General features: G+C 43.4%; 1 protein-coding gene across 4 annotated transcripts in view; it reads right to left on the bottom strand.

Moving 5' to 3' along the window:
- The window catches only part of LOC112265390 (multiple epidermal growth factor-like domains protein 6), an 82,075-nt gene extending 57,611 nt beyond the window's left edge, over positions 1-24,464 (bottom strand). For 2 of the 4 annotated variants that reach the window (XM_042296039.1, XM_042296040.1), the window contains exons 1-4: positions 24,168-24,464; positions 22,497-22,631; positions 22,020-22,129; positions 21,744-21,848 (exon numbers count right to left, since the gene is read on the bottom strand). In XM_042296039.1, the coding sequence (XP_042151973.1) occupies positions 21,744-21,848; positions 22,020-22,129; positions 22,497-22,631; positions 24,168-24,250 (433 nt within the window). In that variant the 5' untranslated portion in view covers positions 24,251-24,464. The remainder of the gene's footprint in view (positions 1-21,743; positions 21,849-22,019; positions 22,130-22,496; positions 22,632-24,167) is intronic. The other 2 variants (XM_042296038.1, XM_042296041.1) reach the window with 2 other exon arrangements.
- Between the last annotated feature and the right edge of the window lie 578 nt (positions 24,465-25,042).

Raw genomic sequence — 25,042 nt, 5'->3', positions numbered from 1 at the left:
CACTATTTATGCAAGACGGATGTCAAGGTGAAAGGCGTCAATCAAAGACACAATGAGTGAAAATTTTATAATTACAATGATGGCTGAGGATATGTTGAAGTGAGGTGTAAAGTGTGAAGTTTTAGCGTATAAGGCATGAAGTGTTGCATTATTACATGTATGAGGCAGAGTGTCATGAGTCAAGTTAATATCCAGTTGGGTTGTTTCATATAATACTGATAATATGACCATGATACAGGTCCTACATCTGGGTCCTTGAACTTGACCGATATAAATGAAGCCTTTATGGGACATAAAGCATAGTTATACTTGACATTCCCAGTCGGCTGACAAGATGGCGTAGTCACAGTGGGTGGCCAGTGGAAGCCATGATGCAACAGCAGGCTGCACTGCATTATGGAGCTTGGTGTCACATCAGTACCTGTATCCCCTGACAACGGCCATCTGTTTTCCCCTAAGGGTGGGACCAGACCAGGTAGTCACGAGTCATATGACATCAGATTGTGGAGGGTTTTACTTACAGATGCTGTGTGGCCTGGGTTGGTGCCAGAGGGCAACGTTAAGGCAACATAAGGGAAATATTCATTTTGGCACTCAGCTCATCCTTTCTGCCCAGCCTAATTTGCTACTCCTTTGTCAACACTATACAGGTGACACACTCCCTCTGAAGCCCCCTTAGACCATGCTGAGGTCATACTGTGTGTGTGTGTGTGCGCGCAGCGGTCTAAGACACTGCATCTCAGTGCAAGAGGCGTCACTATAGTACCTGGTTTGAATCCAGGCTGTATCACATCAAGCCATGATTGGGAGTCCCATAGGATGGCGCACAATTGGCCCAGTGTCGTCTTGGTTTTGCCGGTGTAAGCCATCATTGTAAATAAGAATGTGTTCTTAACTGACTTGCCTAGTTAAATATATATATATATATTTTTTAACTATACAGTACATCCAGGGTCTAGGGGACGAACAAATCTGAATGCCATAACACATACCAAACACTCTTCAGTCCAGCTTGAAATATAACAACATCCCATTTATCATTCTTGACATCCACCAGCCATAAAGCTGGTGGGCCTACAATAAACTCTCTCCCTGAACCCCTCAACTCTCCTGGGTCTCTTACACTTGGGAGTCCTTCCTCTACATTAACCTTGACCTCTCCTCCCAGCTCGCTGTCCACCTCCCTGACCTCCACTGGACTGGGTTGATCCGCAGGTTTACAAAACCCAGGGGCCAGCCAGTTGCACATCCTTGCTCTGAATGATTAACCAGCCGCTAACTGAAGAACTGAAGAACGGACTGACAGACCCATACTGGTTGGGTCCATTTGAGGAGGTGATGTTTTTTTTTAGAACAGTTCTGGAGACTGATAAAGAAACACACAAGACTGTCTCCCTGATGCAAGAGCTGTTTCTAACTACAGTATGAGCCTGGCTTTAGCCACAGTGTCTTCTGACAGATTGCAATGGTAACACAAACTATCTCCTCTCTCTCATGTCCCTTAGGATAATGGGTTAAGATAGCCATACCTCGGGGACACCATTATACAATTTGGATGTGCTTGTGCTTTCACGTCGGTGGAACAAGTCCATGTATAAATCTGTAATAAATGGAAAGTGTTTATCCCCTGACAGTGCTCTGACAAATGGTGATTACAGCTTCGCATCAGGTCCTGGAACAGAACAGACAGCCAGTGGAACAACACTCTGGTGCTCTGATGGTCTTACATAGACCACAGGCCCTCTGAGAGCTCCCTCCTGCTAATCTCATTAAGTGTTATTGACATTGCTGGCCCGGTCCTCCCCCCAAACTTCCCCCTCCACCCAGGAACATCTCTCTTCCTTCCCCCAGAAGACTGACCTGTTTGAAGTGCAACAGCACCAGATACAGTGTAAATCAGGTCCTGTTATGTCTCTCTTCACGCAGTGGACCACTGGTGTGCAGCTCTACGGAAACCTGTAGGTCTCAAAACTCGGGAGGACAGAACCGATACCCATACTTTCATTTATTATTTATCTCCTCTGAATAGCTGGAATTTGAACCTCAGAGAGCAATGAATTGGATTTCCTGCACACTGTATGTCTTGAGTTCCCACATTTCTTTTGTAACAGTTTGCTGGACATCCAGTACCTGTCAAAAGTTTGGACACACCTACTCATTCCAGAGTTTTTCTTTATTTTGATATTTTCTGCATTGTAGAATAATAGTGAACACATCAAAACTATGAAATAACACATATGGAATAATGTATTTATCAAAAAAGTGTTAAACAAATGTAAATATATGTATTCTTCAAAGTAGCCACCCTTTGCCTTGATGTCAACTTTGCACACTCTTGGCATTCTCTCAACCAGCTTCATGAGGAATGCTTTTCCAAAAGTCTTGAAGGTGTTCCCACATATGCTGAGCACTTGTTGGCTGCTTTTCCATTACTCTGTGGTCCAACTCATCCCAAACCATCTCAATGGGGTTTAGGTCGGGTTATTGTGGAGGCCAGGTCATCTGATGCAGCACTCCATCACTCTCCTTCTTGGTCAAATAACCCTTACAGACACAAATATTGGTTACTACATGATTACATATGTGTTATTTCATCGTTTTGATGTATTCACTATTATTCTACAATGTAGAAAATAGTAAAAAATAAAGAAAAACCCATGAATGAGTAGGTGTGTCCACCTGGTACTGTATGTAGTCTGAAGACGACAGGGGAAAATATTGATCAGTTATCATGGCGATATCTGATTTTTAACACATCCTATAGATACATACTTTTTCTAGAGAGAGTAGAAAAGGAAATACCAAGTGAAATAAGAAGTATTCTGAAATGATTAGGCCAAGGCATCGTTATTTCCCCAGAGAACTACTGATCAAAAACAAACACCATTTTCGACAGCTTGTTTGTTCCATTGCAATGATAAAATATGAAAGACATCCGCTTGGTAAACAACAATCGCAGACTGAATTTTGTCAGACAGAGACTGTAGCTAGGTTTCCATTAACTTGTCCAACAAATTTTTTGTCGACATTTAGAAAGTTTGCATATAGAAAATAGATGCAACAATTTCCTGCTAGGGTACCATTTAACTATCTGGTGTCGTTAAAAACAGCTAGACGTAATGATGTCACACCTAAAAAATATCTACTTTTTCACAAAAACCTACAGTGTCTATTAAAATGTAGTGGTTGAAGTGTTTCCATTACCCATTTAGGCAAATTGCGCTTTAATAAATTGGTGACCGCCTGTCTGTTTCATGTCCATGTAGCCCGCGAAAGACTGCACGGATAGAATACAATAATTGACAAATATTTGACACGTTCTAATAATTCTCATGTGCAAGCGTATCACCACGGTCTGTGCCATGGTGAACCTTGCACTTCAGTAGATCTGAAATAATTGGATGGTGAAACTTGCCAGCCAACCAGAAAAGCAAGGCGAAGCAATTCAGGCATTCTTGAAAGTCCCTGCAAAAAAACATTATTTGTTTTGCTTAAATAAATATACTTTGCAAGCCGTAAGCATTTAGAATTAAATGTGGAATATAGCTTATAGTTACGTGACAACATCACGTGCCCCGCGTACCTTCAAAAGTATTCGTCAACAGGGTTGGGTAGGTTACTTTCTAAATGTAATCCGCTACAGTTACTAGTTACCTGTCCAAAATTGTAATCGGTAACGTAACTTTTGGTTTACCTAAACTCAGTGACATAATCTAATTACATTCAGTTACTTTTAGATCACTTTCCCCTTAAGAGGTATTAGAAGAAGACAAAAATGTATGTTACCATTTGAACAACATCTATTGCAGGACAAATCAATGTTAAAGTTTACATAGCTGGCAATATGGATGTTACATTTTATTTTATGAGTTGGTTATGTAGGCTTCTTCTAGCCCATCGCTTTCAACTACATATAATAATACGATTATATCTTTACATTAATATATATAATTCATAAGTCCAAAATGGATGTAGCAACTACAAATTGCCCCTTTAAGTTTTATTAATCAGCATGAATTAGATTGAGCAATAAAAGCCCCACTGTTATTCCACAGGCTGGGATCCGCACTGTGCAGCTGTTGCAAGAGCATATTTTTCACTGGCTGTCCACTGGTTCCAAAAACAATGATTGATAGGCAGTTTAAATGTATTGAATTAAACCATTATTGGGTTCAAATACACATTTACATTTGTGAAAAGCCGTCCACAACAACCACAATCCGTACGGCGCAAATAGCTAAATGAGAGAGCAGCAGTGTGATTCACATCAATGAGCTTTGTAGATATCAATAATAAGTGATATCCGTATCGCCATAGACTACACCACTGCTGTCATCCTCACCGCCAAGCGTTTATTCAAGTTGGATAATCTTAGGATGCCGACAGCAGTCGCACCATTGGAAGACAAAGCTTGGACTGTAGCCTACAAAAGCCTATTCCTGCTCTTTTCCTGCGATCCATCAAACACATTTGGTGTGTCATCATAGTGGTCTCTGACTTGTGGTCAGACTCTGTCAAGGGTGTGTACGGGAGGCGAAGTCAGGTGCAGGAGAGCAGAGTGTAGTGAACAGGCGCACTTTAATTCCGTTCCACAAAATACAGCACATAAAAACAACAACGTGCCAAAAACACGGAACATGGCAAAAGTCAAGCGCCCGACAATAATCCACATCACAAACAAACAATTACACACAAACACATGCAGGGGAAACAGAGGACTAAATGCCTGCAGTAATTATGAAATGAAAACCAGGTGTGTAATGGAACAAGACAAAACCAATGGAATATGAGAAATGGAGCGGCGATGGCTAGAAAGCCGGTGATGTCCATCGCCGAACGCCGCCGAACAAGGAGAGGAGCCGACTTCGGTGGAAGTCGCCTTTTTTCAATGCTGATTTGAATGTCATTGAGAAAACAGAGAAGTTTCAAAGATTGTTTTTTGCAAACATCCTTTCTGAATTTAAAAGTAATCTGTAATCCGATTACAATATTTTTTGCTTGTAACGTAATGGATTACAGTTACCGGTTTTTGCAATCCCTTACATGTAACGGATTACATGTAATCGGTTACTCCCCAACCCTGTTCGTCAATCATAATTTATTCGAAAAACAGTTTCCATCAACATTTGTCACAATAAAGAAAGCTTAAACAAAAGAAAAATCCACCCCTGTCAAACAAATACAAATGTTGTCGATCTTTCTAAAATGGCTCCTATACTTGCCATTTCCATTACACATGTCGCAAATATTTTTTTTCCCAACATTGCTTTTGTCAAATACACCTAGGTCAATGAAAACCTACTTCCAATTTTTCCACCAATCCTGCCATCAGTGTCAATGTAAAGATTTTGAAATAAAAACCAGCCCACATGTATATAGAAATGATAATAAAACTCAATGAACTTTCACTACACTGGGACTGTTACTTTACAATGACTTAGTGATCCTTTCCCTCTGGAAATCACTTAAAGCTCAGTTTCAGCTCCATATGTTCGGAGTGACCCTCATTCCATCCACCCCTTCCCTTCCACCCATCCATCAGTCTGTCATATAGTCTTGTTAGGAGGGCTAGACCCCACCTCCAACTCTATGAAATGAAGGAGGATTGTAGAGTTATTTTTACTGAGTCCAATGCATTGGATCTAGATATTCTCATTTCTGTTATCAATATTAACAGTTTTTTTTAACTATATGAAGCCAGACAGTCACATTAATTTCTCGCTGTTGTGATAACTTGAATTAGGGTCACTCGTGGGCGAGGCCACACAGTGCATTACTCAACACTCTCACTGAGCTCCCGAATGACTGAACGGGCACATCATGTCTTGTTAGGCATGGCACAACGACCTAATTAACAAGGCCATAGGTCAAAGTGCAATGTTAAAATATTCTAGGACGTGCAGAGGAGCTTTTCAAGAGCCTGCCAGCATGGGGAAATGCACTGAGAGTTCCAACAATCAATCTCCAGTTCAAGGGGAGACAAAAGTAGAATGTAGAAGTTTCAGTCAGTAGAAGTGGAGAATGCCATATCAGGGCGTTGTGGTGAATTCTGTTTCGACCTTCGTAACAATTTTATGTTTCGTCTATCGTGAGAGAGTAGCAAGGTGATGTCATGAATTAAAATGCACTGTGGAATGTGTTGTGCTCAATACTCCTTGAATTACTGGTGCACTTAAATCTGATGCAGAACACATGGTCACTCAAGCAGAATCAATCCATTTGACATGAGTTTTCCTCTAGCTGCGCCATGAAACGAAATGGCATTTTGAGAAATAAAAACACATCAGAGGGTGGACGACACAGATGTGAAGCATTGCCTTCAAAGGGCAATATGCTATATTTACTACTGTTCATGTTTTTCTCAAGGACTGTCAGTACTGTCATGACAGCAGTGGTTTGACTGAAAAACACCTCAAGGATTTTAGCGTTAAAGATGACTGTTTAGTTTGTAAATGTGGCCTGTATCTCTCTATAGCCATTGTCTCCATAGTCTCTCTCTCTGTGCTGTAGAAAGATGGCGGCGACAGATAGGGCAGCTCTGCTTCTAGCTCCTAAGCAACTTTGCAGGATTTTGTTTTTTTTTGTGTGTGTTTTTTGTGTATCAGCCCAGGAAATCTTTTGTGTCATTACATACAGCCGGAAATAACTTTTGGATATCAGAGCAACGGTAAATCACCAGCATTATGACAGGGAATACGACTTTCCCCAATTGGGTCCTTTGTTCGTACCCCCCAGGGCAATTAAACTGTTTCCAGAGGCTGATCCAAAACACCGCTGGTGGAGAAGAGGTATTTGGAGCGCACACCATCCACCACTTCCGAGTATATTACTCGCTAATGTTCAGTCTCTGGATAATAAGATAGACGAGCTCAGGGCGAGAATCTCCTTCCAGAGAAACATGGCTCTCTCAGGATATACTGTCTTTGTCAATACAGCCAGCTGGGTTCTCAGTATATCGCGCAGACCGGAATAAAGAACTCTGTATTCAACGGCTCAGACACGAGACGCATGTGGCAGGGTCTACAGACAATCACGGACTACAAAGGGAAAACTAACCACGTCGTGGACACAGACATCTTGCTTCCAGACCAGCTAAACACCTTCTTCGCCCTCTTTGAAGATAACACAGTGCCACCGACACGGCCTGCTACCAAGGACTGTGGGCTGTCTGCTGTCCCCACTTGTTTCAAATTGTCCACCATTGTTCCTGTACCCAAGAAAGCAAAGGTAACTGAGCTAAATGACTATCACCCCGGAGCACTCACTTCTGTCATCATGATGTTTACGCGGGCATACACAATGGCGGAGTGTGTACAACGTGAGGCTCAGTGTTTACCGAGATTTTGTGAATTAGCAGCAATTTACTTAATAGTTCTTAGTTTATTCACTCAGTACAGCATGACGTACACTCTATATAGCCGACAAGAACTCCTGGATATTGGAACACAATGCACAAAGAGAGTTTTTGGCAACTTACAGTACAACTTCCACTGAAGATCGTGAGGATGCCCCGGAGACTGAAACACCGCTGAATCCTTTCAACCTCAGGAGGCTGAAGAAATTTGTCTTGGCACCTAAAACCCTCGCAAACGTTTACAGGTGCACAATTGAGAGCATCCTATTGGGCTGTATCCCTGCCTGGTACAGCAACTGCACCGCCAGCAACTGCAGGGCTCTCCAGAGGGTGGTGCGGTCTGCCTAACACAACATCGGGGGCAACCTACCTGCTCTCCAGGACACCTAGAGCACCCAAAGTCACAGGAAGTCCAAAAAGATCATCAAGGACATCAACCACCCGAGCCACTGCCTGTTCACCCCGCTATCATCCAGAAGGTGAGGTCAGTACAGGTGCATCAAAGCTGGGACCGAGACTGAAAAACAGCTTCTATCTCAAGGCCATCAGACTGTTAAATAGCCCCTCACTAGGCGGCTTCCACCCAGTTACGTAACCCTGCACCTTAGAAGCTGCTGCCCCATATACATAGACTTGAAATCACTGGCCACTTTAATAATGGAACACCACTCACTAATAATGTTTACATATTTTTGCTTCACTCATCTCATATGTATATACTGTATTCTATTCTACTGTATTTAGTCTATGCCACTCCGACATTGCTCATCCTAATATTTATATATTCCTTAATTCCATTATTTTACTTTTATGTTTGTGTGTATTGTGTGTATTGTTGTGAATTGTTAGATATTACAGCACGGTTCGAGCTAGAAGCACAAGCATTTCCCTACACCTGCAATAACATCTGCTAAACATGTGTATGTGACAAATAAAATTTGATTTGATTTTGATTTGATTTAGTGTAGGACATGGATTTATGACCCAATATAATAAGGATTTTCACAGAGTACATGTTTGAATAAGATTTACAGGACGCTGATTGTTTGCCCGGGTCTTTGCTGTGCACATAAATTCACTCTTTCATTTTTTATGGAGTTCATAAAACTGTATTTGTTTTCTCTGGGCACTGGACAAATGAGTTGAATGATGAAAACTGGGTGCTGGGCTTGCCTTTGTACATAAGCATAATCACACAACTGTCACCCTCGGGAGATGAAGCACTCACTCACTCAAATAAACTGCAGCCTATGCAGCAGATCTATGTGAAGGGTCAGCTATGGACAGAAGGATGACAAACACCAGTAGGTCTTCCCAGGCCCAGTGTTGATATGAATAATACTAGTGTTCCTACACAGTTTGAGTATCCCCCCTGTGGATGGTCAGTCGTAATAAAACATGGGATGGTTGAAAGGTGTAATCAGAACCCGGTAAATAATGACGAGCAGTGTGATTGACAGCCCATCTGTGTGCAGTGTACTTGACGCAACATGATCAATCACGTTTGTTGAATGTACAGTATTAAAATGTTCAAGACTGCACAGCCAAGCATTATGTTTGTCACACCTAAATATGGAGGCGACATAAGTCTGAACATACAAACCTAAAGCACTGATGTTTTGCCCACAGATCTGAGCATAAAGATACATCTAACCCTGCGTCCCAAAAGACACCCTATTCCTTACGTAGTCTCACCATATATATTCAAATATGTGTAAATAATGTTTAACGTTAACATTGAGTACCTACAATGGAACACCAAGAGCAGAACAACTTGATGTCTCAGTTCTCCCCTTGAGCCCCCAGGAGGTTGGCTGTCCATTAAAAAGGAAACAAACAAACATGTGCTGTCTGTTCAAATGGCCTCTCTAGCTCCATCTGGGCCAACTCTGAACATACAATACTGAACTGTATCTCTTATTTTGATCCGATCAGCCTTCCACTGTGTCTTCCAGTAAGGCAGTTCCTCTAACTCCCTAGGAGCCTCTATCCTTCTATCCTTGACTCTAACACAGGCCTAGTACACCTGGAAAGGCCATTCCTGCCCCACTGATCCACGGCCAATTCACTGGTAATGTGCTGAGAGCTCAGGAAGGGAGAAAGCCTCAGGAATCTGCTCACGGTGACGGATGGTTAATGGCTTAGACAGATAGAAACCGGTAGATTTCTTCTGTTTTTGCTACATGTTGTTGATTTATATGAGGCGTATTGGAGGTATGTTTTGGAGAATGTTCTCTCTTATGATTGCATCTAAACCTATTCCTATTTAGTTTCACATAGGTTGTGAAAGGTAGAAGAAAACAAATTATAGAATAGCACTTTTATTTTACCAAGATTAAATGACCTTTATTGTACCATGTAATTAGACAGAGAACCCACTCTCTTTTGACCTCATTTAGCCCGTAGGCTGGCGCTGGGTGAGGCTGAGACTGCTCTCAATCAGGTCCTCCAGGAAAAGAACCATCAATTTGATCTAGTGTTCCACTGCTACTGAGGGAATCTCAGCTCAGAGCAGATCGTTGGGCATATGGTGAATCTCACAGATGATTACCCAGGATCCTCGCTACTAACGTGGTAAACACAGCACCTTAATGCACAGAAGCAATAAGGAATTGTTTGTTTAGCGTTCAGGGAAGTTCATTGCCATATGGTAGCCATTATGGCCCTAATGCTGCTAATGCTAAGCACGTAGCACACTGGGCACTCAGGGTATGTATGCCTGTCAGTTCTAACTTGATGCTTCTATCTACACTCAGACACATGGTTCCACAGTCCACACACATCCCACATTTACAGCAGAATCGCTTGCAGCTCTTACAACTGGAAAAATATCAATAAAAAACTTTTAATAAGCTTCTATGATCATTTTATCAGTCATATGATGGAATTATGAGATCTATATCTAAGCAGGGTCAGTTCAGTGGAGGGTGTTTTGGCAGTAAGTGAAACCTTGGCCTGTCTAAGTGACCCAAACCCTCTGTCTCTGCCTTGTCCTCACAAAGCCAACTCTGCACCTGCTTTGCTTTTGAGGAAGGTCTGATCTCTTGACTGCTCGCAACCCACAGAAAAATCATTTTTACGAGCTGCAAACTGCAGCACGTACCCAATGACCAAATGAAAGATTAGCAGAGATGTAGCTATTAACGTCAGACATCAGACATTACCGAAAATGGAGTCTCTCTCCTGGTGCGTGATGGTCCTGTGGAGGTGCAGGAGAAGGTCACTATCTCGCGGTGGGAAGCTGGCGGCTTCACACGAGTCACAAACCTCAGACCTCCACACCTTCCACATCCTGTCGGTCAGAAAAACACTCTTCGACCAGCAACATATGTGACATCATGTGTGGAAAAAAACCTAAGGCGTTATTCTAGTTTTAACACAGCAGCGTCAGTTGAAAAGCCAAAGCAACCTTCCCTGCCTTAGGGCCTCCCAGTGGACCAGCGCTTACACCGCTGACCAAGCCTTCTCTCACAAAAGCAGATATTAATTACAGTAAAAGAAAACCCAGTCCAGACTCAAACTTCTCTCAAACATTCTTTGGCACCATTGTGACCATTTAAACATTTTTACAGCTTCAAATATGTACGCTTATGGGGATTTTTGTTTATTTGTACATGTTTAGCAATTCAATAATCCGCCCTTATTGACGGCTCTGTCTCGGATGTGTTGGGTAAAGTCTGTCAGGCAGTGCCCCCAGAAGTTATACAACTCTGCATCAGGCAATTTGTTCCTACAGAGCTGGACATAATCTGTGTACAGTTACAGTCAATCAGTTGGACAAGTTTGATTACTCCACATTTACAGCAAGTGTTTCTGAATAGAACTGTTAGAACTTTCTGTTAAGTGTTTCTGAATAGAACTGTTGGGCTTTTCACCATTTCTAAATTAGATGTTGTGCATTACTGGAACGATAAAGTGAAAAGGCAAGTGCCATAAGATTTTAGGATGTTTCTGACTGACCCCAAATGGCACAAGGACAATAGGGTCTTAGATGCACCAATTCTGCTTCTAAATAAAAAAAGGGAGGCTGTAAATGCGTAGGATCCAGTTATACGCCTGGAAAACAGTAATTGCGAAACCATAGAAACAAAAACATGAACTTGTCTAATGTTCTAAATAGGAGAGACTAATGAGAATGTCATCCAGTGGTTATAAAACTAAGACATTATTAAGAAAACTAGGAACCAAACTTCTAGAGGGAACAGTGGTGTGTGTTCATGGACGCCAAGGGAAGCCAGGCTTCCCCCAAAAATGTAACAACACTTTTAATTTATCTTTCGTCTCTCTGTGTTCCATTATTTTCCTGATCGTTGAGCTAAACTGAGCGAGCCTTCCTGGCGGGGGAAAAAAAGTGTCAGCTTGGATTTGGCGTCTCTCCTATCAAATCACTTTGAGAGCATACATCATTAACAGAAACAACTTGAATTGTTGCATCACGTTGTGTCGTTGTCCTCCGGTGGATAGCTAACTAGATAGCTAAAATTGGACCTTTCCTAAATTATCCATGGATGGAGATAGGGATTGGATTTAATTCTCCGTATAATGGCGATTCTGATCCAACCATTCATTCATACGTTGTTGTGCATCTGGCCTGAGAAGATGGAAGTTCAATATGTACAGTAGCTAGATATAGAAGGCTAATATTAACTAGTTAACGTTGCCCATAAATGGAAGACTAGCGGGCAAGCAATTAGCCTGGTAGCCTAGGACAACAAAAAATACAAGCATATACTGTATGACAGAGTGATAGACCGTTTCGTCAACATGAAAGAGAGGAGGATGGCATTGGCGTTTCTCTACAAGTAGGGTGAGTCAACATGTTATCTTGCACGAAACATGGACAGCCACATCATATTTAGCTTTTGTTAATTGGACTAAATTGTTTTTTGGTATCTTTTAGTCGTCCCTGTATTAGCTCCTCCTGTAACTCCTGTTTACGGTAACACTTCTAAATCGATAGTTGTTTAGTGGTCAGAAAATGTCGGAAACATTAACTGGCTTAAGCATGCTGTAGGTCATGTAACTGTCTGTTACATGCAATATGTTTTGTGGACTTCACTGGACAGAGGTTGCTCTCCGGTTTTGTGATGAAACAAAGGTGTGGTTTAATATATTCTGCCGCTGTCTTATTATTGTCTTGGCCTTTAGGCCTATATATCACAGTGGCAAGGCATATGAGTTAACAGCAAATGACGCAATTATCACAACACATACAGTATAGGTTGTAATATGGGGGTGAGGGGGCTTCCCCAGTGATTTTACCCACACACCGCTACTGAGAGGGAAGTTCATGAAGGTTACACCTGCCTTGTTACTAAGCAGCTAATCAAGCTGTCTAGTTTTGGGGGGGTTGGGAGCTGTGTCTGGGGGTGGAGGGGTGAGAGGGTGGACGTCTGTGTTCAGGAGTTCTGACCAGACCTCAAAGCTGATTTGAACAAGAACAAGGGTGCCGCCAGCCAACCCACAGACCGACCTGTCAGTGGTCATCCAACGGTTCCCGCTAAAGCTCGCTACATAAACCAAGCAATGTTTCAGTCTCCTGAAACTTTATCAGCACAGGGCACACGGAACATATTTCTGTTCAAGGAATCCGAAAGACATTCTTGAAATGGTCCAGAATAAACAATGTAACCTGTACTCATTACAACCAGATGCAGGGTATTAATCTTGATCCCAAACACAGGCAGGGGGATTAGAATCACATCAGGCACTTCATCTGTTAACCAGGTCCTCCTCCTTCCATTTAGAATTCAGACTGATCCAGGGATTGAACAGAGCTAAGACCCAAGGAATCTGGAGCGTAGATGTCAGTTACAGATGAGATTATGTCATCCCTTTGTCAGATGACAGCGAGTAAACTGCAAACCACAACAGTTGACTTTCCAAGCCCTTTCAGTTTAAAGGCAAATAAGTCTGGTCTTTTGTCTCACAGTCACAACATTATCAGACCAATAAGTGCTCCTGTTACCCAGGAGCCCAAACAAAACAGTCAGTTTCCTTCATGGACTCCTGTGGGATTGGGACTAACCAGAGAGAAATTCCATAGCGGGCAAAAGACTCAGAGAAGGGAGACTGTCCAATCAGCCAACAAACACTCCCACACACACACACCTGCTGAAGTGAAACAGACTATCTCACAGACAGTCACAGGTTCTCTCTTTTTATAGAAATCAATAGAGGAATCCAGTGGAATGTTCTCATCATATCCACTCTGGTTTTCCCTCTACTCATAATGCAAGGTTTTCAATCCAAGCTTTACAGATGTGAGACTAAGCATTGGCCTGTATGGTTAAATAAGAATGGGTATAAATGGGTCATAGAGCACATTATAAAATGCCCCAAGACTACCGGTATAGATGACAGTGTCTTCCCAATCCCAAAATGAACCCATCGCCACCGTCACAACAGAACACTGAGACAGTCAGACATGATAGACACAGTCCACCAGGATTCATTTCCTTAAGGTCTGATTAAGATTGGAATGTCCGGGAGCATAGTCTGACCACAACTCTCCAGGGCCATATTATACACAGATTCTCTAGTCTACAAAGTATGATTCTGCCCAGAGCTATCCAAATATACACACAATCACACATCATCACAGTCCCCCAGTGCTGAGAAGTAGGAGAGTCAGGAGACTACTAGCAGCTGTCCTCAGTGGTCTCAGACCCCAGACAGTGCTACTTGACTTTGTTCAGGAAATCTCCACACACACGCATGTACGCACGCACGCACACGCGCGCACACACACACACACACACACACAATGTTGCAGGATGTTTGCCTCTGGGAGAAATAAACATGGGTCGAGAGGGTTAATTTCCTCATAGACAGAGGAACATTATTCAAGCAAGGTACCACAGAAAGAATGCCCTGGGCTATTTTTTCTGTCTGCTAACTAGCAAGTCATTACAGGAAACTCCTACTGAGAGAGAGAGAGTTAAACAGAGCCTCTGGGAAAGGGGGAAGAGTGTCTAACAGTATCTCTCTCTGTATAACTGACAGATCTAGGGGACAATTGAGAACTTCAGATGTGCAGTATCAGTATCTTTACAGAGTGCTAAAAACAGAATCTCAGTCAGCCAACTACCTGAAAGTGACTAACCCCTGGAACCCCACTCTCTTACTTGAACTTGATAAATGTCATGCTGCGACACCAGAAATGTTTCTGTTCTAACAGATAAAACGGACCTGATCAAACTCAGATGGGGTGTAGCTATCGGCTGACTTGGAAGGAACACACAGTATGTGTGAGAGACACACTCTTGACTTTCACAGCTCAGTCATTTCACTGCATAATCCACCAAAAGCAAGAGATCAGCAAATTCCCCAGGCACTGTCCATGATAGTCTTTCACAAAAACACCCCGAACAAAATCAGCCTTTTCTGGCTAAAACCAGATGTGACCTGTCCACAGCATTTCATCGTCCCTGCTTGTTTCCTGCTTCCTTACTTCCTGCGGACCGACGTGTCGTTTCACCAAAGCCCGGCCATTCAAAAGCGTAACGAAGTGAGACAGGGTAGTGTTCCCAAGAGCCGTAAACCTAGCCAATTATACCGGTCCAATTGGCCAGGCTAAGTCTCAGACCTATCATGTGTTTAACACGTTGCGGAGAGCGCTGAGGCCGCGGCATCAACCCACAACACATAGCATCGACGCTGCAAACCGCGTGTCACAATCTGAAAGATTGCATTAGCATAGCGTTCTCTGACATCAGTGATTAGAAGCAGGTGGACAATTGGCCTCCTATGACACCATGCTCAAAGGGATATTCAATATATGCAAAAAGACAATAAAAGATCTACCAATAGGTGCCCTTCTTTGTGAGGCATTGGAAAACCTCCCTGGTCTTTGTAGTTGAATCTGTGTTTGAAATTCACTGCTTGACTGAGGGACCTTACAGATAACTGTAAGTGTGGTGTACAGAGATGTCATTCAAAAACCATGTTAAAACACTATTATTGCACACAGAGTGAGTCCGTGTGTCACGCCCTGGTCTTAGTATTTTGTGTTTTCTTTATTTATTTGGTCAGGCCAGGGTGTGACATGGGTTTATTTTGTGTTGTGTTTTTGTATGGGGGTTTTTCGTAGGTTTTGGGATTGTGGCTTAGTGGAGTTTTCTAGCAAAGTCTATGGTTGCCTGAGGCGGTTCTCAATCAGAGGCAGGTGAAAGCGGAGAGGCGCTGGTATGAAGAGGCACGTTACGTTTATTGTTTTTGTATGGTTCGTGTTTCATCTTCATTAAAGATGTATCGAATTAACCACGCAACCATGAGATGGTCTCATTGGAATATGTCAAAATATGGTCGTTGCTACCCCTATACATATCTAGCTCTGTCACTCAGTATCCCTGCACATTGTAAATATGCTACTGGAACTGACCCTGCATATAGATAGAATGATTACTTACTTTCTCCTGTTCTTCTTATTTCTTATTTTTATTTCTTGTGTGTTTTTGTTCTACCTTGTGTTATTTTTTGTGCTACATTGATATTGATTACTGCATTGTTGGGTTTGGAGCTTGTAAGAGAGGCATTTCACTGTACTTGTGAACGTGACATTAAAACCTTGACACTTGAAATACTATGGTTATATACTGTATGTTAACATTCTGATATATTTCTAATGATATGGTCTGAAGTCTACCCTACATTCTGCCACCATCGTGTGCCCCTTCGCTCAACACTCCTCTCCATCTCCACAATCCAACAGTTTTTCTGACTAGCTGGGCGTGGCTCTCCCTGAGCGACTACAACTGCTGGGTTCATGGCTCCAGGTTGGAACAGAGGCCCAAGTCTAAATAAACGTCCCATTCACCCACCAAACCTGGTTTGTATTAGTACTGTGGGGTGGCTCCAATGTGTTAAACTTTATGTAAAAGGCTTTAAACACTTGGTGGATTAATGGAATGATATTATTATAATTATTAAAGGTAGACTCAGCGATATGACGTAGATACAGAAAGTAAACAGCATAGTGGGTCAATTTCCGCAACAACTAAGAGTGTTGAAGCACAAGACTCAACTTCTCCCCTCTTCTCCACGGTTTTGGTCCCGTGGCGACCACACCGTAACATGCGCTGTGTGAGACTGTGTGAGCGCAAAGTTTTCTATCTCGCTCATCTCAATATCTGTGGTGCTGCTTGTGGCAAAGTCAATTCGACTGAGTATACTTTTTTTATTGTATTAAATATTTTTGGGTGGTATTTTACCCCCTTTTTCTCCCCAATTTCAATCTTGTCTCATCGCTGCAACTCCCCAACGTCCTCGGGAAGCGAAGGTCAAGTCATGCATCCTCTGAAACATGACCTGCCAAACACCCGCCAGCTTAACCTGGACCAGCCGCACCAATGTGTCGGTGGAAACACTGTTCACCTGACGACCGAAGCCAGCTTGCAGGCACCCGGACCGCCACAAGGAGTCGCTAAAGCACGATGAGCCAAGTAAAGCCTCCCGAGCCAAATCCTTCCCTAGCGGCTGGGTGCCGTCCTATGGGACTCCCGATCACGGCCGGTTGTGATACAGCCCGAGATCGAACCCAGGTATGTAGTGACGCCTCTAGCACTGTGATGCAGACCGCTGCGCCACTCGGGAGGCCTGAGTCTACCTTTAAAAGAGGTGAGAGAACAGCTCTGCATCCACTACCTCATGCTCTAACCCAGGTACTGGGTACTGGCATAGGTATACTTTACACATCATATTAACTAAACAAAATAAAACCCTTACTGTATCTGCGTAAGCTGTGCTCGTCATTAAGACATCACAAAGACTACAATTCTCTTACCAAGGCAGAATCGCCATAGTATTACAACCACCACACTCACATCTAGGTCACCCCAAACCTGAATGCTATGCTGGAGAGAACCAATAAAGCATGGAGAACATTATACAGCTTCCCCCTCTCCAGTCTTCTTGTCCTTAATAGGTTTAGCAGTCAGAGAGCCAAGGCATGGTTCTGCAGGGCTAACTCTACTGCAGCGAAGCAGAGACAGGTAGGGCAGGATCTCTGAGCAACACAGCACAGCTTCATTACTCTGAGTGAGTTGACAGAGTTCTTGGCATGTTGAAGCCTCTCTGCTGACCTGGAACACGAAACCAAGGAAAATGCTCAGAAGCAGAGTAAAGTAGACATTTTCACATTTCCATTGCAAAAAAATGGGGACAAGTCTGTCATTGAGCTGCATTCAACCACATCCACCAACTCAAAAAGCAGCTTACTTCGATCACACCTTTAATCACAATCACACCTTGTATCTATATATATTTTTTTTTAATTCTAAAATTACACTAAACCTGGACCTAAACCTTACAACTTCTAAACCTAACCCTTGACCTTTTTATGCATTTGACTCAATACAGAGGAACAGTGTCCCTCTCAGTGAGAGCTGGCTGAAAATGGCTGCTGCCCTGCTTTAAACCTTCTGGCTGGAGAGGAGGATAAATCTACTCTCTGGGAGGTGGAGGAAGGAAAGATGTTAAGGGAGAGAGGAGGAATAAGACGTCAAAGCTTCTGTGTTCACGGAGAGAATCGAATCACAGGATGCTAAAAACCTTGACGGAAATGAGTCTAGGCTTATCTTTGTCCCCCTTCCCTGTCACCTGACTAACGTGTGTGTCCCTCTGTTGTTCACCCTTCCCTGAAAACCCAAGCAGCTCTTTCCAAACAAACGAGCGGGGCAGCCATCAGAAACAAACACTGATGCGTCCCTGTGAAATGTCACAGCTGGAGGAAGAGCAACAAAGAGAACCCCTGGCCGGACCTTCCTCCTGCTGCGTGTGTGGAGAAGGCATGTGTGTGTGTGTGCTTGTGACAGTGTCACAGTGTTTGTATGTGTGTGTGTGCGTGCCTGAGTGCATGCGTGCATGTTTGCGTGTGTGCATGCATATGCATGGAAAGGGGGTGTAACTAATTGTTCTCTGTTATCTCTTTTGGGGGAGTCTTCCTTAGAACATCAACTAACAAACGTTGTCCTCTCGCTGTTGGCCGGATGACAGAGTGTTAGGGGTCAGAGGGTCAGAGGGAAAGGAGAGCAGATCAAGAGAAGTTCATGGGAATTTTAAAGACAGGAAGAATAATTCTGGATCAGGTTACTTCTCATATTTACAGTCCACAGTCAAAATCAAATCAAATCAAATCAAATGTATTTGTCACATACACATGGTTAGCAGATGTTAATGCGAGTGTAGCGAAATGCTTGTGCTTCTAGTTCTGACAATGCAGTAATAACCAACAAGTAATCTAACTAACAATTCCAAAACTACTGTCTTATGCACAGTGTAAGGAGATAAGAATATGTACATAGAGATATATGAATGAGTGATGGTACAGAGCAGCATAGGCAAGATACAGTAGATGGTATCGAGTACAGTATATACATATGAGATGAGTATGTAAACAAAGTGGCATAGTTAAAGTGGCTAGTGATACATGTAATTACATAAGGATGCAGTAGATGATATATAGTACAGTATATATGTATACATATGAGATGAATAATGTAGGGTATGTAAACATTATATTAGGTAGCATTGTTTAAAGTGGCTAGTGATATATTTTACATAATTTCCCATCAATTCCCATTATTAAAGTGGCTGGAGTTGAGTCAGTGTGTTGGCAGCGGCCACTCAGTGTTAGTGGTTGCTGTTTAACAGTCTGATGGCCTTGAGATAGAAGCTGTTTTTCAGTCTCTCGGTCCCAGCTTTGATGCACATGTACTGACCTCGCCTTCTGGATGATAGCGGGGTGAACAGGCAGTGGCTCGGGTGGTTGTTGTCCTTGATGATCTTTATGGCCTTCCTGCAACATCGGGTGGTGTAGGTGTCCTGGAGGGCAGGTAGTTTGCCCTCGGTGATGCGTTGTGCAGACCTCACTACCCTCTGGAGAGCCTTACGGTTGTGGGCGGAGCAGTTGCCAAACCAGGCGGTGATACAGCCCGCCAGGATGCTCTCGATTGTGCATCTGTAGAAGTTTGTGAGTGCTTTTGGTGACAAGCCAAATTTCTTCAGCCTCCTGAGGTTGAGGAGGCGCTGCTGCGCCTTCTTCACGATGCTGTCTGTGTGAGTGGACCAATTCAGTTTGTCTGTGATGTGTATGCCGAGGAACTTAAAACTTGCTACCCTCTCCACTACTGTTCCATCGATGTGGATAGGGGGGTGTTCCCTCTGCTGTTTCCTGAAGTCCACAATCATCTCCTTAGTTTTGTTGACGTTGAGTGTGAGGTTATTTTCCTGACACCACACTCCGAGGGCCCTCACCTCCTCCCTGTAGGGCGTCTCGTCGTTGTTGGTAATCAAGCCTACCACTGTTGTGTCGTCCGCAAACTTGATGATTGAGTTGGAGGCGTGTGTGGCCACGCAGTCATGGGTGAACAGGGAGTACAGGAGAGGGCTCAGAACGCACCCTTGTGGGGCCCCAGTGTTGAGGATCAGCGGGGTGGAGATGTTGTTGCCTACCCTCACCACCTGGGGGCGGCCCGTCAGGAAGTCCAGTACCCAGTTGCACAGGGCGGGGTCGAGACCCAGGGTCTCGAGCTTGATGACGAGCTTGGAGGGTACTATGGTGTTAAATGCCGAGCTGTAGTCGATGAACAGCATTCTCACATAGGTATTCCTCTTGTCCAGATGGGTTAGGGCAGTGTGCAGTGTGGTTGAGATTGCATCGTCTGTGGACCTATTTGGGCGGTAAGCAAATTGGAGTGGGTCTAGGGTGTCAGGTAGGGTGGAGGTGATATGGTCCTTGACTAGTCTCTCAAAGCACTTCATGATGACGGAAGTGAGTGCTACGGGGCGGTAGTCGTTTAGCTCAGTTACCTTAGCTTTCTTGGGAACAGGAACAATGGTGGCCCTCTTGAAGCATGTGGGAACAGCAGACTGGTATAGGGATCGATTGAATATGTCCGTAAAAACACCAGCCAGCTGGTCTGCGCATGCTCTGAGGGCGCGGCTGGGGATGCCGTCTGGGCCTGCAGCCTTGCGAGGGTTAACACGTTTAAATGTTTTTCTCACCTCGGCTGCAGTGAAGGAGAGGCCGCATGTTTTCGTTGCAGGCCATGTCAGTGGCACTGTGTTGTCCTCAAAGCGGGCAAAAAGGTTATTTAGTCTGCCTGGGAGCAAGACATCCTGGTCCGTGACTGGGCTGGTTTTCTTCTTGTAGTCCGTAATTGACTGTAGACCCTGCCACATACCTCTTGTGTCTGAGCCGTTGAATTGAGATTCTACTTTGTCTCTATACTGACGCTTAGCTTGTTTGATAGCCTTGCGGAGGGAATAACTGCACTGCTTGTATTCAGTCATGTTACCAGTCACCTTGCCCTGATTAAAAGCAGTGGTTCGCGCTTTCAGTTTCATGCGAATGCTGCCACTAGTATGCTGCAGTCCACTAGTATGCTTTCATATTTAATTATTTGATTGCTTGCTGATTAGCTTGAATAAACAGGATGGACCACTGAAGCGTTACAGAATCCTAGTCATTTGCCCATATTCACAAAGTGTCTCAGAGTTGGAGTTCTGATCTAGGATCAGGTTCCCACCTGTCCATATAATCTTATTCATTAGGATCTATTCTAAAAGGTCAAAGATCCTAGATCAGATCCTACTCTATGGGATGACTTTATTTCAATATAGGCCCTGGTGTCCAGACAGGCAGTGTCTGTTCCATCTGTGAGAAGCTCAAACTGCACATACCCTCATTAGAATCCAGCTTGCAGACTGGAGGACAGAGGATCGAGGCAGGGTTGAGTTTAAAATAATATATATTTTACCTTTATTTAACTAGGCAAGTCAGTTAAGAACAAATTCTTATTTACAATGACGGCCTACCCAGCGAGTTAGCCCCCCAGCGCCCGGGGCAGCAGCCTTCAAAGGACCCATTTTCTCCCATAGTGCACTTCTGCCACCTCTAATTACCCAGCAACCCCCATTGAGCGGCCACTGCCGATCGCAGCCACAGGAAACCCTCATTTATGTTGTTCAAAGTGAAAGCACAAGGTCTGCACTGTGTCCATTAGGACTTTACCATTTTTTTCTCCTTTAAGGATATAGGTCAGTCTCTAGGGCTGGACTCACTAATCTACACACAGCCTCACAGCTCGGCTGTAAAAAGGATACACCGCAAAGGGGCTAGTGGTTACAGGGTGGACACTGAAGTTTAAAAAACGTTGACCTTTACAATGTTGATGTGTTTAGTCGAAAAGGATTCTGTGTTTTTCTCTGGCCTCTCATTCACTCTCTCACTCTCTCTCTCTCATTCTCTCCCTCTCTGTCTCTCACACTCTCTCTCACTCATATTTTTACCATTCTCTCACTCTGCTTCCCTCACAAAACCCCCCAAAACCATGGCAAAGTGTCCACAACATGTTCTCTTTCTCTGACTCCATGATGACTCACTCACCATACTGGCAGCGTGTTCCTTGGAAGCCTACAGGACAATGACAGATCTGGTCACCTCTCTCAGCACACCTGCCCCCATTGAAGCAGGTAGTAGCAGCACACACCCCTGTATAACACAATGCACATCGGTCACTCCAGTAACACCTGCAAATGCTCATACACATCATGGCACGACAACACATCAACAATGAATTTAATATGTACGATAGTGCTAAATTTGTCCATAGATACATGTGTTAATACAAAAATAATATTCAGAGTTTGACTTTGAACTCACGGTGCAAACAGCCCCTCTCCTTGCCCCTCTGTGTCCACCCAGGGCAGCACCTGGTCACCCTGTGCACATCCATACTGTACACCTGCCTGTAGGCTGTGTAGTAGCCTGTTCTGCAGAAAGGAAATGACATACAGGTGTAGGATCTTAATTTGATCAACCTGTTGCAGGAGAACTTTCCTTCAATGCAGGAAATGTTAACCTTGTAGTGTATTTGAGGTTTTAAAAGGCTTCGGAAGTTTGTCATTTCCACTTTGACATTTCAGACTTGATTTTCCCTCAAGCCCTACAAAAATGTGCATTCATTATAATCCACACAACAATTCACATTTCCTCTTGCTGCAGGATTATTTCCCTGCTGTAGCAAACTGGCTCAAATTAAGATCCTACATCTGTATGAGCCCAGTTATGATAGGAGAGACTGAGTACAACTATCCAACAACAACAACAACAACAACAGGGTATTGATGTGCCACTCACCTCCTTTCGTAGCCAACACACCAGCGATGGCCGGTGCAGCCTTGCTTCCAGACCTTGACCATCCGAGTGAAGGCCTGGACACAGGGCTGGCGTGCACCCAGCATGGACAACTCCTGCTCCGCACACACATTAGGCCTGCAGAGACACAGAGAGGACGGTTCAGTCTGTAACACTTTACATTAAGTAGCTTGTATACCTGTGTAGTAACACTATAATTACTCTGGATACTAGGGCTACATTGTTATATACCATGTTGTTATCATCCATTGAATCATTGATTTACAATGGCATAAAAATGGAGATGAGCGGTTTAGATATCCATCAAGTTATTAGCGATGGGTACACAGGACAGGAGAGGGTCAGGGTTGAGGTCAATGAGAGAGAGAGAGAGTTTTTACTCTCCTCCCTCTGACACCAGAGTTGCTGACCCTTATCATGAACCACCCAGCAGCTCCAGACCCTCCAGCGTCTTGACGGGTGCCCAGCGTGTTCACCCCAGATGAGGTGTGTGTGTGTGTGTCTCCCAGGGAGCACGCCGACGCAGGGGAAACACTGAAACAATCCAAGAGGAAGCAGGTGCACACATTCCAACAGACACAGTGACATACATTACCTAGATGTGCTATCGTATGTCTATTCACAACACCAGATAGACCTGGGAATTTAGCAATTGGATTGAATTCAGCAATAATTGGCCATTGTTAGGAGTATCTCATTCTAGATGGCTTGTGAGTTACCTGCCATGCGTTAAATCATGTAAAGTAAAACCATTTAGGTTTTGGTCTGTTCTCCTTTAGAATTCCCTAGACTCGTGTTCTCAAATACTCTGCTGGACTTGGACAGTGTTCCAGATACCCAATAAAACAACCAATAAAACTTCCCAGGCAATACCAGTTTATTATCTCGTCAGAGAAAATATGTCAGAATGTGTGCACTTGTTTGTGTGCGTGCCGTGACTTTGTGCATGTCTTCCTGTCCGCCAATGAAAATGCCAAGGTATTCAGCAGCTTAATATCTACATACCATCCATCATAAATATATCAAGATGTTGTCAGAACAGGGATATATAACACACTTGTGTCCAAATGTGTATTTCTGCATCTGCACACACCATCTGGGTTCAATAGACAGCAGGCTAGGTGAATTAGCTAAGGGAAGTTTTAGGCTCTTATAGTCATGAAAATATCCTCCTGAATGCGTGTCCTGCACAAGCTCATTCTTTTCGCGAAGTCTCTCGAGAAATGCACATTCCTTTACATCCTCAGCATAATAATGATCATGCTTGCCGGGTAAAGTAATATGCTTTATTTTACGTGGGGTCCACAAAGGGCGACGCCTAGAGGACAAATGCATCCAGATTACTGTTGTGCAGTCAAAAAAGACAAGAGTACACCGTACAGATATAACGTTCGTATCCAACAGTAGAAAACAGTGACAACAAAGCCTAATAAGCATGATAAGAGGCTGTGGTTGATCCCTTTAACCAAAAGCATGTTGAAACATGCTGCAATAACACATTTCCATTGAAGAGCCGCGAAATGAATTATTAGTTTTGGTTATTTACAGACTCAAATGTTCATGTGTCTCAGAGACAGACACGTGAAGGCTGTAGTGTGCTCATGTATTAGATGATTCAACATACAATATTCGAGCAACTCTAAATTCACTCACATGCCAGGTTGTAACTCCAGAGATGATGCGATGCGCGCGGTGTCCAGTGCTATCATGCACCACATTAAAACGTTCAAGAACATTATTAATTCACACAGGGAAGACTACAAATTAAAGAGTGATGTGGTGAAGGTAAATATCTCCTATAGTCCCGTCAAATAATGATGTGCATCGAAACAGGACTACAATGCTTCCAAATTGTCCCGTGTCTAGAGAGTTTGAGAGAGTTTGAGAGGGTCTTCTTGTCCTTTGCTTGCATCCATCCCCCTTCGTCGTACGAGCTCTATTCACAAGAGTTCCGGAGTACCACCCACGAGCACTAGAGGGTCCCTATCATCAACAATGAGATCGATCTTTACTCAGCTCTCCTCTACTAAGAGCTTTTCAACTGTGTATTTTGATCTATGAAAAGTGCATTATTGACTATTAAACGTTAACTTCATACACTAAATTGATTCGGATTGGTTTGATTATTGATCCATTTACGACCTTTATTTACGAGATCAAAAATATTTACCAACCCTAAGACTTTTTGACACCTTCCCGCTTTATTAGTTTTTCTAGAGCCTGTAGGCCTATTTGATAGTGTTTTGTTAGAGTTCATTGATGTTTCAATTAGAAAGCGTTGATTTGGAAACAGCGACCTCCACCGTTGTTGTCGTTGAATCGTGCATTTATAAATTGCAGTGTGTTATAGGAGACTACCCTACAGCGCAACTTTGCGGTTCTCTCAGATGAATTAACAGATGTTTTTTAAATGTAGGCTCACAGTGCTCAGAGCAAAGTGGTTCATGAATGGCTTTATGTGTATATGGTTTTTCTCTCCATCCTACTCTTCCTCTTCTCAAACTTCTCCCTCTTGCTCCACTTTTTTT

This window comes from Oncorhynchus tshawytscha, linkage group LG13, assembly GCF_018296145.1.
Source record: "Oncorhynchus tshawytscha isolate Ot180627B linkage group LG13, Otsh_v2.0, whole genome shotgun sequence".
Lineage (NCBI taxonomy): Eukaryota > Metazoa > Chordata > Actinopteri > Salmoniformes > Salmonidae > Oncorhynchus > Oncorhynchus tshawytscha.
This window is presented reverse-complemented; position numbering and strand designations above follow the sequence as displayed.